The following is a 14,078-nucleotide window of genomic DNA, read 5'->3' on the forward strand; positions in this document are numbered from 1 at the left end:
AGATGAAATAAACATAACCCAATAAATTCAATTAAAATAATCAGCAACTCAAACTAAATCTGAAATCATGAATAAATAAATGAATAAATAACCCTTCCTCCCACCCACCCACCTACCTACCTCAGGGACCTTGACGCACAACACAAAGCAGCTTCAGTGACCTTTCAATCTAATAAATTCTTCAGTTTCACAGAGACTGAGTTCCACATTTCAATAGTAGTCTCTTGTGCTCCATGCACTCGGGCTGTAGACAGTTCCATGTGTACAATGTCCAAATACGTAAGAAGCCAAGCCTGGCGTAAAAGATCATGCGGTGGCTTCCACCTTGTGGTGACCAGTTTCTTGGCTGCTGCAAAACCAACCAGCAGGGTATGGCGATCAGACAGTGACAACCCAAGGGAAGACAGATCACTGAAAATGAATATGACAGGTGATAATGGAACATTAAGCCCAAACAATTTAGAAAGATTGGAGGCAACCATTGCCCAGAACACAGACACCAGAGGGCAGTCCCAAATCATGTGATAGAAGGTTCCAATACTGTTCAGAGAACATAGTTTACAGTGGGGATCAGAAATGGGCTTCATGGAGCGAAGCTTCTTGGTGTCATATAAGTTCTGTGGACAAAATTAAAGTGGATCTGTTAGTGATCTGAGTTTCTAAAGGCCAACAATATGCTAGACCAGACTTCCCTCCAATTATAATCTGCATTGAGCTTACAAAATTAACCGTTGGGAGAATATTCATTTTAATTATAGAGACTCGGCTGCATAGAGAATTGGGAAGTGAAGCCCATCTATTTAAATCTGAAGTAATTGTATTGAGGGTATTCTCCTATTTGGCAGTAGTGCTAACTGATGGAAAGATCTCAACGCCCAAATAAGTGAAATGTTTGACCACTGGGATGTTCACAGGGACAGGTGCACAGGCTATGGCATTGATCAGGTGCAACATGGCGGACCCTCTACCATTTATACTAAAGCCAGATAACAAATAACAAGTATCCGAGGGATAGATTGGGTCACATTATCCACATACAGTAATAGATCATCAGTATACAAGGAAATGTGATGACATGTTCCATTGATCGAGATTGGAGACAAAACTAGCTTGGGTTTTTTTTTATGTCAATGTAAGACACCAAGCAATTCTACACAAAAGAAGTTCCAATGTCTGTCTGAAGACATATGTAGTCGTGAGAACTCCTAGCATAGCACACCGGATTAAGCTAGCTAGCAAGCTAGCAGTACTCATGTGTCATCCAGTCACAGTGGACAAGAAATATAACATCATCCTTAAAGTGCAGCATGTGATATGCTATGGTGTAAGTTGGAGGGCATAAGACCTCTGAGCCAGTGGTCTGGGTTCAAATGTGTTAAAGATTGTCTGTTTTATTTCCTACGTCAACTATAAAATGTATATATGACAATAATCATAACAATGGATAAATACAAATATTTTGTAACCAGACAAACTGTTTCAGATCATCACTTCAAAAGGTCATTTCTGCCCTACATATGGATAGAAAACAAAAGTAAAAGTACTACATGGCATTATAATCATAATAATCATCATAATCACATGACCTAGAATGACCAATCAGAGGCACTATATACAAATATAACTGTGCATTATTAATACAACTACGTATTGATATCCACTGCCAAATTCGTCTGGAAGATGTTGTAAAAATTGGCAATATTATAAAAGATGTGAAATGAAAACGGCATAAAACTAAGTGCGGAACAAGTGGAACATCCTCATGAAGGCAGCCGACGATTAGACAGATATTTTAATTCAAGTCCAGTCTCATCTAAAACCCTTAAAGCATCGGTGCATCGTTGACAAATTTAAAGAGGAACAGAAAACCTCTTCATGAGCAATATTCCTGCACCACTGCAGACAAATAATAAAAAAACAAAACCATTTTTCCCCTTCAGGAGCTTTTCTGAGGAATCTATTTTTGTATCCCAGTCAGACATTAATATTTCATGTTGCATCGGCAGTAATTTGCTCTCTGACTCTTTGGTGGTGGTGACGCTTCTGAATACGTGACCTCAGTACAAACAAGAGGCCAACATTAAATATCCTGTTTGTTTTTTTTTACTCAGCCACAGCATCACAACCTAAAAAATACAGCTTGAACAGCAAATGCCAATCATAAGACCAAATCATAACTTCAAAAACTCTACATTGTTTTAAATAATGAAATTTAATCAATAATAAATACAATTAAATACATATTTTAGTTATTTTAATGATATCAGCTAGTCGTACATTTTATTGTACTTGTATTTTATTTCACTGTTCTACGGATGTGGGGTTTGGTTTTATTGTTCTGATGTTTTATTATGTTGAAACTGAAAAAAATATTCTTATAAAAATGATTGTGGTGTTACATATTTGGAGAACACATTACAGGTCTCACTCATTCAGGCTCATGCGTTTAGTTGATGCAACTTATTTTTAATGTTTGTGTCTTTTGTATCTTGTGTTGATATTGAAAGATAATCATAAAGTAGAGTTAAAGCAGCTTTTTCTGTTTTAAAATCTATATTCTGATTTATTTTCATCTTTTTTCATAAGTAACTTTGTATATCAGCTGACCCCATGAGGGGTCACGACCCAGCAGTTTGGGAAATGATGGTCTTGGGAGTGGTGCTGTCTGTAGTCACAGATAATATGCATCTATTAGAGCAGGGGTAGGCAACCTGTTCCAGAAAAAGCCATGAGGGTGCAGGTTTTCTTTGCAGCCACTGACTCCACCAGGTGATTTTACTGATTAATATCACTTTGAGCAGATGGAATCAGTTAATCAGTGAAATCACCTGGTGGAGTCAGTGGCTGCAAAGAAAACCTGCACCCTCATGGCTCTTTCTGGAACAGGTTGCCTACCCCTGTATTAGAGCCTTATAGTAGAAGGGACTTAAGTCGATTCCCTGAGCTTTCGCTAGAATTCCTTAAGAGGTACTCAAAGATTTCTGGGTGGTATCAGTTTGACTGTAGCCACCCCAAGATTGGCCACACCAGAGAACTTCACAATTGAAAATCCTGTTTTCAGCCTTCTCAGCACCCCCCCCCCACCCCCCACCACAACCCACAACCCACCTACCTACACACTGAATTGCCTTATGTCCTAGATGGCAACCACCAAGGCAGACAACCGGTCCCTCCCCAGTTCTCCAAAGTGGACATCTCTCTATCTGCCACTACTTTGAGATGTTGTTTGCTGCACTGTGTGGGTTTACACCACTCACATAACACAAGAAGTTTAGTTTTCTCATTATTCCATTTGCCCGGATGGCAGATGTGGCACCAGCACACGCTCCCGGACTTGACCTGATTTGTCTTTGGTGTGCAAACATGATTAAAAATGGACAGTTTCCTTGTCATTTCCCTACATCTCTGAAAGAGAAGTTGTTGAAACTGAGAATCGGGACAACGGCCTAACATTTAGAATAGTGCCACTTAAAGGAGAACAGTCTGGCTGTATTGTTTCTTATTCGGTCAGGCCTGGCATGCGTTTTGCCACGCATTGCTGTATCCCCCACACAACAGCCTCCTTCAGTAGCATAGTTAATGTCAAACAAAAGGTGCAGACATGTCCATCCCCACATCACCAAAGTATCCATCTGTCTGCTGGGGCGTGGTGTGTCGTTGGTCTTCTTCAGAAACTAGTGTCCTCAACACTGAGGCACCAGCAACTTGGGCCCATTGCCCAGACAAATGTGTCACATGCCCAAAATATTTCCTCACAATGAAACTGATGCACTTCTTCTGAGTCTCCCTAAAGAACCATCATTTGACCCAAAGTTATTCCAGCGGTACCCTATGATCCTCCAAAGAGACCTCGTATGAAAGACATCTGGACTTTACGTACATATCCAAGTCTCACAACCGTGCAGGAATACAGAAAGCAACAGGGTCCTAAAGACTTGGACCCAGGGTCCTCAACACTGAGACACCTGCGAGTTGATCCTCCATAGACACCTCGTACCACAACTTCCAGTCTTCATCTTCTGTCACTGGTGGTCACCACGGGGTCAAACATACAGTAAGACAGCAAGCACCAGGACCCAGAAGACTTGGACCTTCATTGTCCTGCATAGGTTTCAGTATCACCAAACACCTCTGTCTTGCAACCTCATGACTCCATAAGCTCCTCCTGGGTGTCTCTTCATCTCAGATACTGTTTTTTTTTTTTTTTTACATCTTCTGGCTGTAGGTAGTAGGCACTCAAAACCTACTTAAAAATGGATGTTTGTACAGTTTCTACAAGTTCTGCTGCCCTGTTAGGAAAACAAAACAAAACAAAAAAACAAACCTTCTGGAACATAATGTCCCAGATTCTCTTAAAACTTATTTTCTCCACTTGAGGATTTGGACAAAAATATCTGCCATTTAAAGGTTGGACGCTCTCACGAGATTCATGCAAATGTGTCTGACGCTGATCCCGCTCATTTAACTTCAGCAGCTTTATTTTTATTTTTTTACTTTTCTCTCAGCGAGGCTCGCATCCCACTCAGAGCTTCATCAGTTTCTGACTTAATTACATTTATGACTCATTTCAGCCTGTCACACATTTACAGCTCAGATCCCCGGAGAGCGACAAACATCGCAGTGGAAAAAGACAATTTGATTTTACTGGACGGAGTGCATTTCTCCGTGTGTGTGTGTGTGTGTGTATGTGTGTCTTTTCCTAAAGGGCAGCATCCAGTCTGGAGCCTGTTTGGGCTCAAAAGAAGATCAGCATTTTGTTGACCTACATACAGCGCTCAGAGCTACACTTAAAATGGACGCATCAGCCGTATCTGAAAAGGCAGAAAAAGTCTGTGCCGTATCTCGTGTGTGGTGTGGGGAGGGCTGAGCCTCAGCAACAAGGCGTCACGTCGCGACCCCTCGGAGAGGAGCCCAACGGCCGACTCTCCAGTGGCCCCCCGATCAAAGCCGTCTTCTCTTTGATGGTTTGCACGGCCCCACGTTAAAGTCCACTATTTGGCTTCCAATGTGGACAGACACAGGATAATTTGGACTATGGCAAAAAGCAACGTGAAGATGAGCAAATAAACTTTTGTCACTTTAGACGCTGTTGATGTTTCTAGGAATGTTAGCCAGCGTTTACACAGTGGTGAGAAAGAGGTGTGGCCACACAACAAAAACAGTTACATACACAGAAGAGCTTCTAAACGCTCAGTCTCTCTGGGGTGGACCCCTGGGAGCCGGAGCGTCTCACCTTTGTTTCTCTCTCCTCCAGCAGGGTCTCGAGTCTCTTTTGAGCGGCCCGGCCCTCATGGTCGTCGCTCACAATCAGGATGATGTGGTTCCAGTTGAACTCACGCATCAGGTCGAACCAAACGTGCGCCTGGTGGGAGTAGGGGGGCACTGTCCGCAGAAAGGACAGATGGATGCTCTGAGGAAACAGAAAGTAGGTTTAGGATGGAGTCAATGCTCACAAGGTGTAAATAACAGGACAAAAGCTGCCACAAGCAAAACAAACAAACAAACAAACAAAAAAAGATCACCAAATACTGCAAACTACAAGAGTAGCACTCCACACGGAAGCATTTACATCCACTGTGTCTGCAGCTCTTAAAGGGGTCATAATGTGCAAAGTAGCCGGTTGGTGCTAGTGCTAATCCCATGATTCAGGACACCAGTCCAACACAGCTTACTCCCACAGCCAAGGACGGTACCCATTCACAGCTGGTTGGACTGGAACAATGTAAATGAATGCAATGCATATCGGGTCAACGCAATGATCCGATATGAAAGGTGAGGGGTCGTGGCAAGTGACAAGTCATGGCAAGTGTCAGATCTATTTATCAGAGACCTGAAAAATGTTTGTCTCCAATTTTATAATTGTAATTGATTAGAATTTAATACTATATATTTTCAAGAAAACTGGTTTGCTATATTGACATGCCTTAGTGTCAGGACCTGCCCCAGCCTGGGGTTCATGTCTGGGTTTTCCCCTTATTTGGTCTAGGCTTTCACTGAGGGTTTTATAGTTTTACCTTTCATATTATTATATGTGGTCATGTGTAAGTCTTGGTTTGGTTCTGTTCATTTATGTACTTTGTGTAATGCTTCTGTTACCAGTTTTATTCCGTGCATCATTTATTTATGGTTTAGTCATTCATTGTATTGCCTAGTTCCTGGTTTTGATTTGTTCATCACTTATTTCCTATTTTGTCAATAGTTTGTTTTGTCATGTTTAGTGTATTCACTTCCTGTGTCACGTCCTCTCTTTTTAGTTATCACTGGTCTGTCACTCCTCGATTTGCCACCTTAGTTTTAGTTTTGCCCCTCTGTTTTGTTCGTGTTTTTATGGTTAATCAAGCACGTCACATTTTGCACCGTTGGTTTTTCTGTCATTTAATTATCTTGCCCCAGTTCATGTTGCTTTTGCCTTACTGCACTGTCTTGCACTTACCTTTGTCTTCCCTGGTCACGCCCCCTTCCAGCACTCTCTGCACACCTGTTCCTCATTTCATACTCTGATTCTTCCACTAGTATTTAAGCCCTCACAGTCCCTCACCAGATTGTTGCATGTTGCACTTTCCAGCCTCACACCTTTGTCCTGTTTTGCCTTGTAATATTTCTGACCTTGCCTGTGTTACCGACTTCCGCCTCATCTTATCCCTGAACTCTGCTCGTTTTTGACTTTGCCTCTGCCTCAGCCCTGTGAAGTCCTGTTGCTGTGTATTTTGGACTCCGCCTCAACTTGCTACCTGCCTGTACCTCCACTACGTTGACTGATTTCCTGTGTACCGAACCAATTGCCAGTTACCAGATAAAGTTACTTTTTCCTTACTCCAACACCTGTGTCTGTGAGTCTGCATTTGCCTCCTACAACTTTCAGGGTCAAGCCACCATGACACCATGACACTTAGGGCCCCTTCACACATACAACCCCTGGCAAAAATTATGGAATCACCGGCCTCGGTTGATGTTCATTCAGTTGTTTAATTTTGTAGAAAAAAAAGCAGATCACAGACATGACACAAAACTAATGTCATTGTTGGGAAAGTGTAGTGACACGGACCCACAACAGGGGGCGTAAATGAACGGACAATGGAAGAAGTCAAATTATAACACTTTACTGGTGTGAATGTCACAACCAAACACAGCAGATTCAGAATGTGCAACAGTCAATTAATAAAGGTGTCGTGTGGGCAGGCTCGACGATAGGAGACGCCCGTCTGGAAACGAACCGGAACCACACGATTTCCACCGCCACCTGAACCCGAGGAATACTGGAGCCGCCAAGTCCCGGAGTCCCCAGGTGGCCACCTTCCCGGCGTGTCGGATCTGGTACTGCTGGCAGAAAGCAAAAGACAGTCAAAGGGTGGGTGTGTGAACACCCAGTAACAATGGTGGGAATGCCACCTCCACTTCTCACTCAACACGTTGCAGCGGTCTCAGATGAAAAGGAGCGCCGTCTTGCACAGCCTCCGTAAAAACGACCGGTTCTCCTGCAAACACTCACAATAACAGATTTATAAATCACAAAAGGCTGAGAGTATTACCTCCAGATGAAGATGATATCTCGGCAGTTTGGTGGAGGTGTCTTCCTGCTTTTATACCAGATGTGATGATTAGTGACAGCTGTCACGGATGATGGGTGACAGCTGTCACCACGGCTTGTTCCTGAGGCGGCAGCGCCCTCTCGTGCCTGAAGCCCGCACTTCAGGCAGGGCGCCTTCTGGTGGTGGGCCAGCAGTACCTCCTCTTCAGCGGCCCACAGTCATTTCAAATGGCAACTTTCTGGCTTTAAGAAACACTATAAGAAATCAAGAAAAAAAGATTGTGACAGTCAGTAACGGTTACTTTTTTAGACCAAGCAGAGGAAAAAAAAATATGGAATATGTCAATTCTGAGGAATAAATTATGGAATCACACTGTAAATTTTCATCCCCCAAACTAACACCTGCATCAAATCAGATCTGCTCATTGACATTGACCCTATGCCATGACATTGACCCTATGTGTCTTTTTGCAAGGAATGTTTTCACAGTTTTTGCTCTATGGCAAGATGCATTATCATCTTGAAAAATGATTGCATCATCCCCAAAACATCCTTTCAATTGTCCAAAATATCAACGTAAACTTGTGCATTTATTGATGATGTAATGACAGCCATCTCCCCAGTGCCTTTACCTGACATGCAGCCCCATATCATCAATGACTGTGGAAATTTACATGTTCTCTTCAGGCAGTCATCTTTATAAATCTCATTGGAAAGGCACCAAACAAAAGTTCCAGCATCATCACCTTGCCCAATGCAGATTCGAGATTCATCACTGAATATGACTTTCATCCAGTCATCCACAGTCCACGATTGCTTTTCCTTAGCCCATTGTAACCTTGTTTTTTTCTGTTTAGGTGTTAATAATGGCTTTTGCTAAGCTTTTCTGTATGTAAATCCCATTTCCTTTAGGCGGTTTCTTACAGTTCGGTCACAGACGTTGACTCCAGTTTCCTCCCATTCGTTCCTCATTTGTTTTGTTGTGCATTTTTCGATTTTTGAGACATATTGTTTTAAGTTTTCTGTCTTGATGCTTTGATGTCTTCCTTGGTCTACCAGTATGTTTGCCTTTAACAACCTTCCCATGTTGTTTGTATTTGGTCCAGAGTTTAGACACAGCTGACTGTGAACAACCAACATCTTTTGCAACATTGTGTGATGATTTACCCTCTTTTAAGAGTTTGATAATCCTCTCCTTTGTTTCAATTGACATCTCTCGTGTTGGAGCCATGATTCATGTCAGTCCACTTGGTGCAACAGCTCTCCAAGGTGTGATCACTCCTTTTTAGATGGAGAGTAACGAGCAGATCTGATATGATGCAGGTGTTATTTTTGGGGATGAAAATTTACAGGGTGATTCCATAATTTTTTCCTCAGAATTGAGTGATTCCATATTTTTTTCCTCTGCTTGGTCTAAAAAAGTAACCGTTACTGACTGCCACAATCTTTTTTTCTTGATTTCTTATAGTGTTTCTTAAAGCCAGAAAGTTGCCATTTGAAATGACTTTAGTTTTGTGTCATGTCTGTGATCTGCTTTTTTTCTACAAAATTAAACAACTGAATGAACATCCTCCGAGGCCGGTGATTCCATAATTTTTGCCAGGGGTTGTAGTACAAATAAGTACAACTCAGGGTGAATCACAGCGGAACAGTTCATATGTGCGAACCACGAAAACATTGAGCCGACGGGCAGGCGTGAACGATGCCGCTGCGATGGTTCTGTGCTTGCAGGAACACAGTGCGAGCAGTTGCGCAAAGTGTAACCACATTGCGCAGCTGGTGTGAAAATAAAAAACATTAAAAAATACATGCTACCCACGGGATTCGCACCTGCAATTTCCAAAATCTCTGATTGCCAGTCAGAAACTTTACTACTGATATCATATCCATCCAAACACAGTATGTGTTCTCCAGCTGTGACGTCCAGAACCACAGATCTCCACAGTTGCTGCTGTGGGAGGGACACACCTCCTGTCAGTTCAGCGCACACACCAACGTGTCACTGTGTCTGTTTGCAAAGCCACACTCATGGGGCACTTAGACAAATTTCACATCCAGCTCGACAGTGACTGTCTACTGACTGTTGTTGTGCTAATAGTGCGAATAACCACACATTTTCTAAATGCCAAGTGAGCGGTGTTAGATGTTCGTGTGTGTCAGCTGGAATTTAGCCGACATCTGCCGTGAGAGGGTTCGATGGGCATTCACAGCGCAAACTGTCTTTCAGCTGCTGGTGTGTGCAGTTGTAGCAACAGGTGTATGAGGCGTTAGAGGAAGCTAAGATTTTACACGCATTGCATATGATTCCTGCTTCATGCGCACTTCATGCGCAATTTGACCACATTCGTACTATGTGTGAAGGGGCCCTTAAAAGTGCATAATGTCACCCCTTTAAATATCAGATTTATAATAATAGGAGATTACAAACGCCATAGACCACAAATTACATTCAGTTGGAATATTTATAGACCTTAAAAAGGCTTTTGATACAATTAATCATGACATATTAATCAATAAACTTGAACAGTATGGGATTAGGGGGTTGGTGTTGCACTGGGTGAGAAGCTACTTAAGTAACAGAAAACAGTTTGTGAAGTTGGGGGAATATACATCATCATGCTTGGACAATGCTTGTGGCGTCCCACAGGGGTCAGTATTGGGTCCATAACTGTTTCTAATTTATATAAATGATATTGTCAATGTTTCCAAAATATTAAAATTAGTATTATTTGCAGATGACACAAGCATTTTTTGTTCAGGGGGGGATTTGCAGGAGTTACTGAGGAGGATCAGTATAGAAATGGGAAAATTGAAAATATGGTTTGACAGAAACAAATTATCATTAAACTTAAGTAAAACAAAATACATGTTATTTGGCTATTGTAATACAGACATACAGGTTCAGTTACAAGTCGAGGGGGTAGATATTGAAAGGGTACATGAAAATAAGTTTCTGGGGGTGATAATAGATGATAAGATAAACTGGAAGACTCATATAAAACATATACAAAGTAAACTGTCAAGAAGCATTTCAGTTCTAAACAAAGCGAAACATATTCTGGACCACAACTCACTCCGCATTCTTTACTGCTCACTGGTTTTACCATATTTACAGTACTGTGCAGAGGTATGGGGTAATACTTATAAAGGTACAACACAATCACTATCAGTAATGCAGAAAAGAGCTATAAGAATTATTCATAATACTGGCTATAGAGATCATACAAATCCACTATTTTTACAATCCAAATTCTTAAAATTCACAGACTTGGTTCATTTTCAAACAGTACACATTGTGTATAAAGCAATAAACAATTTACTTCCAGCAAATATTAAAAATATGTTTTTTAACAGATCAGGGGATTACAGTCTGAGGGGGAAATTTAATTTAAAGCATCAGTGGGCACGAACAACATTAAAAGGTTTCTGTATTTCTGTCTGTGGGGTGATGATGTGGAACAGATTGGGAGTGGGGCTCAAGCAATGTCCAAGCATGAACCAGTTCAAACAGCGGTACAAAAATATGTTTTTTTCTGGGTATAGGGAGGAGGAAGGGTAATGAGGGTTAGGGTGCTTCACCCTACCCCTTTTCGGACATGTTGGGTACACAGTAGGAACTTTTTTGTTGTTGTCTTTACTGATCTATCTTGTAATTGTTGTTGTATCAAATGTTCGAAATAAACAGTTTTCATTCATTCATTCATTCATAATATGCAAGAGAGAGAGAGACAGACATACTTCAAATACACTGAATTATTTGGCATTTCATTCATGTCATTTCTTTAAAGTTTTTTTCTTTTTTTAAGTACTTTAACATGAGAGAGAAATAACTTCGCACCTCAGACTCCTCAAACGGGTGCGTAGGAGATAAGGGACAAGCCCAGCTAAACGTGAAAATGAAAAGGTCCCACACTCCCTCTTACTTGCTGTAGAAAAATGTACAGTCCTGAATAAATTTTTCTACAGCAAGTAAGACGGAGTGTGGGACCTTTTCATTTTCAAGTACTTTGTTTAAGCATTACTCCCTTCAGAAATGTTATTAATGAGTCGTTTCAGTTTTCAGCTGGAAACCCATTTAATCACAGCTCCCCTAATGGACGGTGATGGGACGCTTAATCTACAAAGCTTCTGAGGTGGCCCCAGGGGAGTTGTCTGCTTCCTCGCTCTCAGCTCATCCTCTCACTGAGTTTCTCGTGTCCATCATTCACCTTGTCTGAGTAGATGGACATGCGGGTGGTTAGCCCCACCACGGGGATGCGGTAGAATCCAGCGGTGTAGGAAACAGGCGTTGGGGTGAGATGGTCATTGGACTGTGGAGGGTGACTCACCAGAATAGCATAGACCTGCAGAGACACAGAGAAGAAACGATTTGTCATCCCGGGACAGTTATTACCGTCTCTGCACCATGGAGCTCTGACAATCTGTTTTATATCCACCAGTTTGTCCCATAATTTGAAAGGCTCACATGCAAAACCCAGTTATCTCCAACAACAAAGGAATTAATTAATGCTAGTAAAAAAAAAAAAAAAAATACACTACAACAATGCACAAAAATCCCAAATCAAAGAGCTCAAACACAGAAAAAGGTGCAACTTATAAAAAGGTGCGACTCGTGCATACACTGACAATTTTACCTGGTTTTCATTAATATTTAAAGCTACAGTGTGTAAGATTTAGGGATGTTTCACAGCATAATGCAATCTGCAACCTCACCACTAGATGGTACTAAATCCTGCACACTGCAGCTTTATGTATTGTTTATGAATGATAATGTTGGTATCCTAACTGATTACTTTGTGTTTTATTATGTTTCAAGACTAGAGCGGGAAAATTAATGATAACATTTCTAAGCATTTGTTTTAGAAATTATGACTAATGAGGCCCCATTTAGCATAGCACATAGAGTCTTCCTTGTTTAAGGTTAAGGCTAATGTTTAAGGTTTAGAAATGTATCAAAGCAGTGTTTTCCAGTTAGCCATGTGCTGACAAAAACTGATACATACTGGTATCATCCCCAGCCATACATTCTAACCTTTCTTTAATGGTGGCCAAGTGGTTAGTGCACTTGTTTTCAGAGTGGAAGGTTCCCAGTTCAATCCCCTCTGCCACATTTCTCCATGTAATGTGGAGTTGCATCAGGAAGGGTATTCGGCATAAAACTTGTGCCAATTCAACATGCAGATCCACCTTGAATTTGCTGTGGCGACCATGAGTGCACAACAAGGAAGCAGCCGAAGGGACTTACTTTCCTGATCTGTTGTATATTTTGGCCACTTATATGTGCTGACAAGCAAGGAGAGTGTGTTAGAGGGAATATTTTGAGGAGCTGATGAATGAAGAAAATGAGGGTGAGGCCTGAGGAGTGGACACAAAGTGTGCTGGTTCCTATTTTTAAGAACAAGGGTATTGCGCAGAACTGCAGTAACTACAGAGGCATAAAGATACTCCGGTGCAACTAATGTGTTTTTTTTTTTTTCCTCTTCAAGATGAAACCTTAATATTTCAGAACTTATTTTTAATTTTGTAAAATGTGATCGAGGGGAATGTTGTGGACCAAAAAAAAAAAAAAGAAAACGCTTTGAGGTAGATCTGGATCCAGTAAGTTGTTTTTTCTTTCACCATCACTGCAACATAGAGGATTTTTTTATTTTTTAAATGTGCTGAAGGACTTGTTGGCACAAGGGTGAGGAATGGGCTTCACTGAGTAGCCCTTTAGTTTAGTAACAGTAGGAATTATAACCACAAAACTGATGATTTCACCTCTTGTATAATAGTGTAAAACATAATGCAATGCTAAAATACCCTCGTATGAGCACTGCGTTCTTTTATTATTTGCAGTTGTTTAATTATTAAGATCCTATTGTCTCAGAATTTGTACGTTCAAATCAAATAATCATTCGTTCATGTTTTGCAAATCAAGGAATATTTGTAGATCACCCTCTGTGCATTTGCACATATTAATAATGTGACATACTTAACTCCATAGAAAGTTAGCTTTGAGTTAGCAAAAGTTATTGTGCAAGCTAACATCCACAAAATGTCTTGTAAATAACTCCAGAGGTGTTATCAGGTTACAAAAAAAGTGTTGTCAGTTTTAGAAGTGTTTATTTCTCGCTAGCTTTTACATATTATACCAGAAACAACTTCAGCTGTTAGCAAGTAGCTATACTCAGGCTTGGGGAGTAACGGAATACATGTAACGGCGTTACGTAATTAGGATACAAAAAAAGGTAACTGTATTCTGCTACAGTTACAGAAAAAAAAGACATTCAGATTACAGGTATATTTAGTAACAATGGGGATTAGTTCGCAGGATTACAATTTTAATGCTTTTTATGATATTATCTGTATATAATTTTTTTTTCTTTGAAACGAAAACGTCCCTTCATGGACAGCGACATGACGTCTCCTAACCGGGCAAAATATTGATGAAGTACCTGGATGTTAATGCATTTTCAATGGAGATTCGTGACTGAATACACTCAGAAAAATGCTAGCAAAATACGTGTTAAAATGCCATTTGACCTGGATATCGAGCCAGTAAAATTAA

At 40.9% G+C, this 14,078-nt stretch overlaps 1 protein-coding gene across 4 annotated transcripts in view; it reads right to left on the reverse strand.

The window, feature by feature from the left end:
- grin1a (glutamate receptor, ionotropic, N-methyl D-aspartate 1a) overlaps positions 1-14,078 on the reverse strand; it is a 76,637-nt gene that overhangs the window by 51,436 nt on the left and 11,123 nt on the right. For all 4 annotated transcript variants that reach the window (XM_034192065.1, XM_034192062.1, XM_034192063.1 and 1 more), the window contains exons 2-3: positions 11,737-11,871; positions 5,234-5,410 (exon numbers count right to left, since the gene is read on the reverse strand). In XM_034192065.1, the coding sequence (XP_034047956.1) occupies positions 5,234-5,410; positions 11,737-11,871 (312 nt within the window). The remainder of the gene's footprint in view (positions 1-5,233; positions 5,411-11,736; positions 11,872-14,078) is intronic.

Source organism: Thalassophryne amazonica, chromosome 17 (assembly GCF_902500255.1).
Source record: "Thalassophryne amazonica chromosome 17, fThaAma1.1, whole genome shotgun sequence".
In the NCBI taxonomy this organism is placed as follows: Eukaryota; Metazoa; Chordata; class Actinopteri; order Batrachoidiformes; family Batrachoididae; genus Thalassophryne; species Thalassophryne amazonica.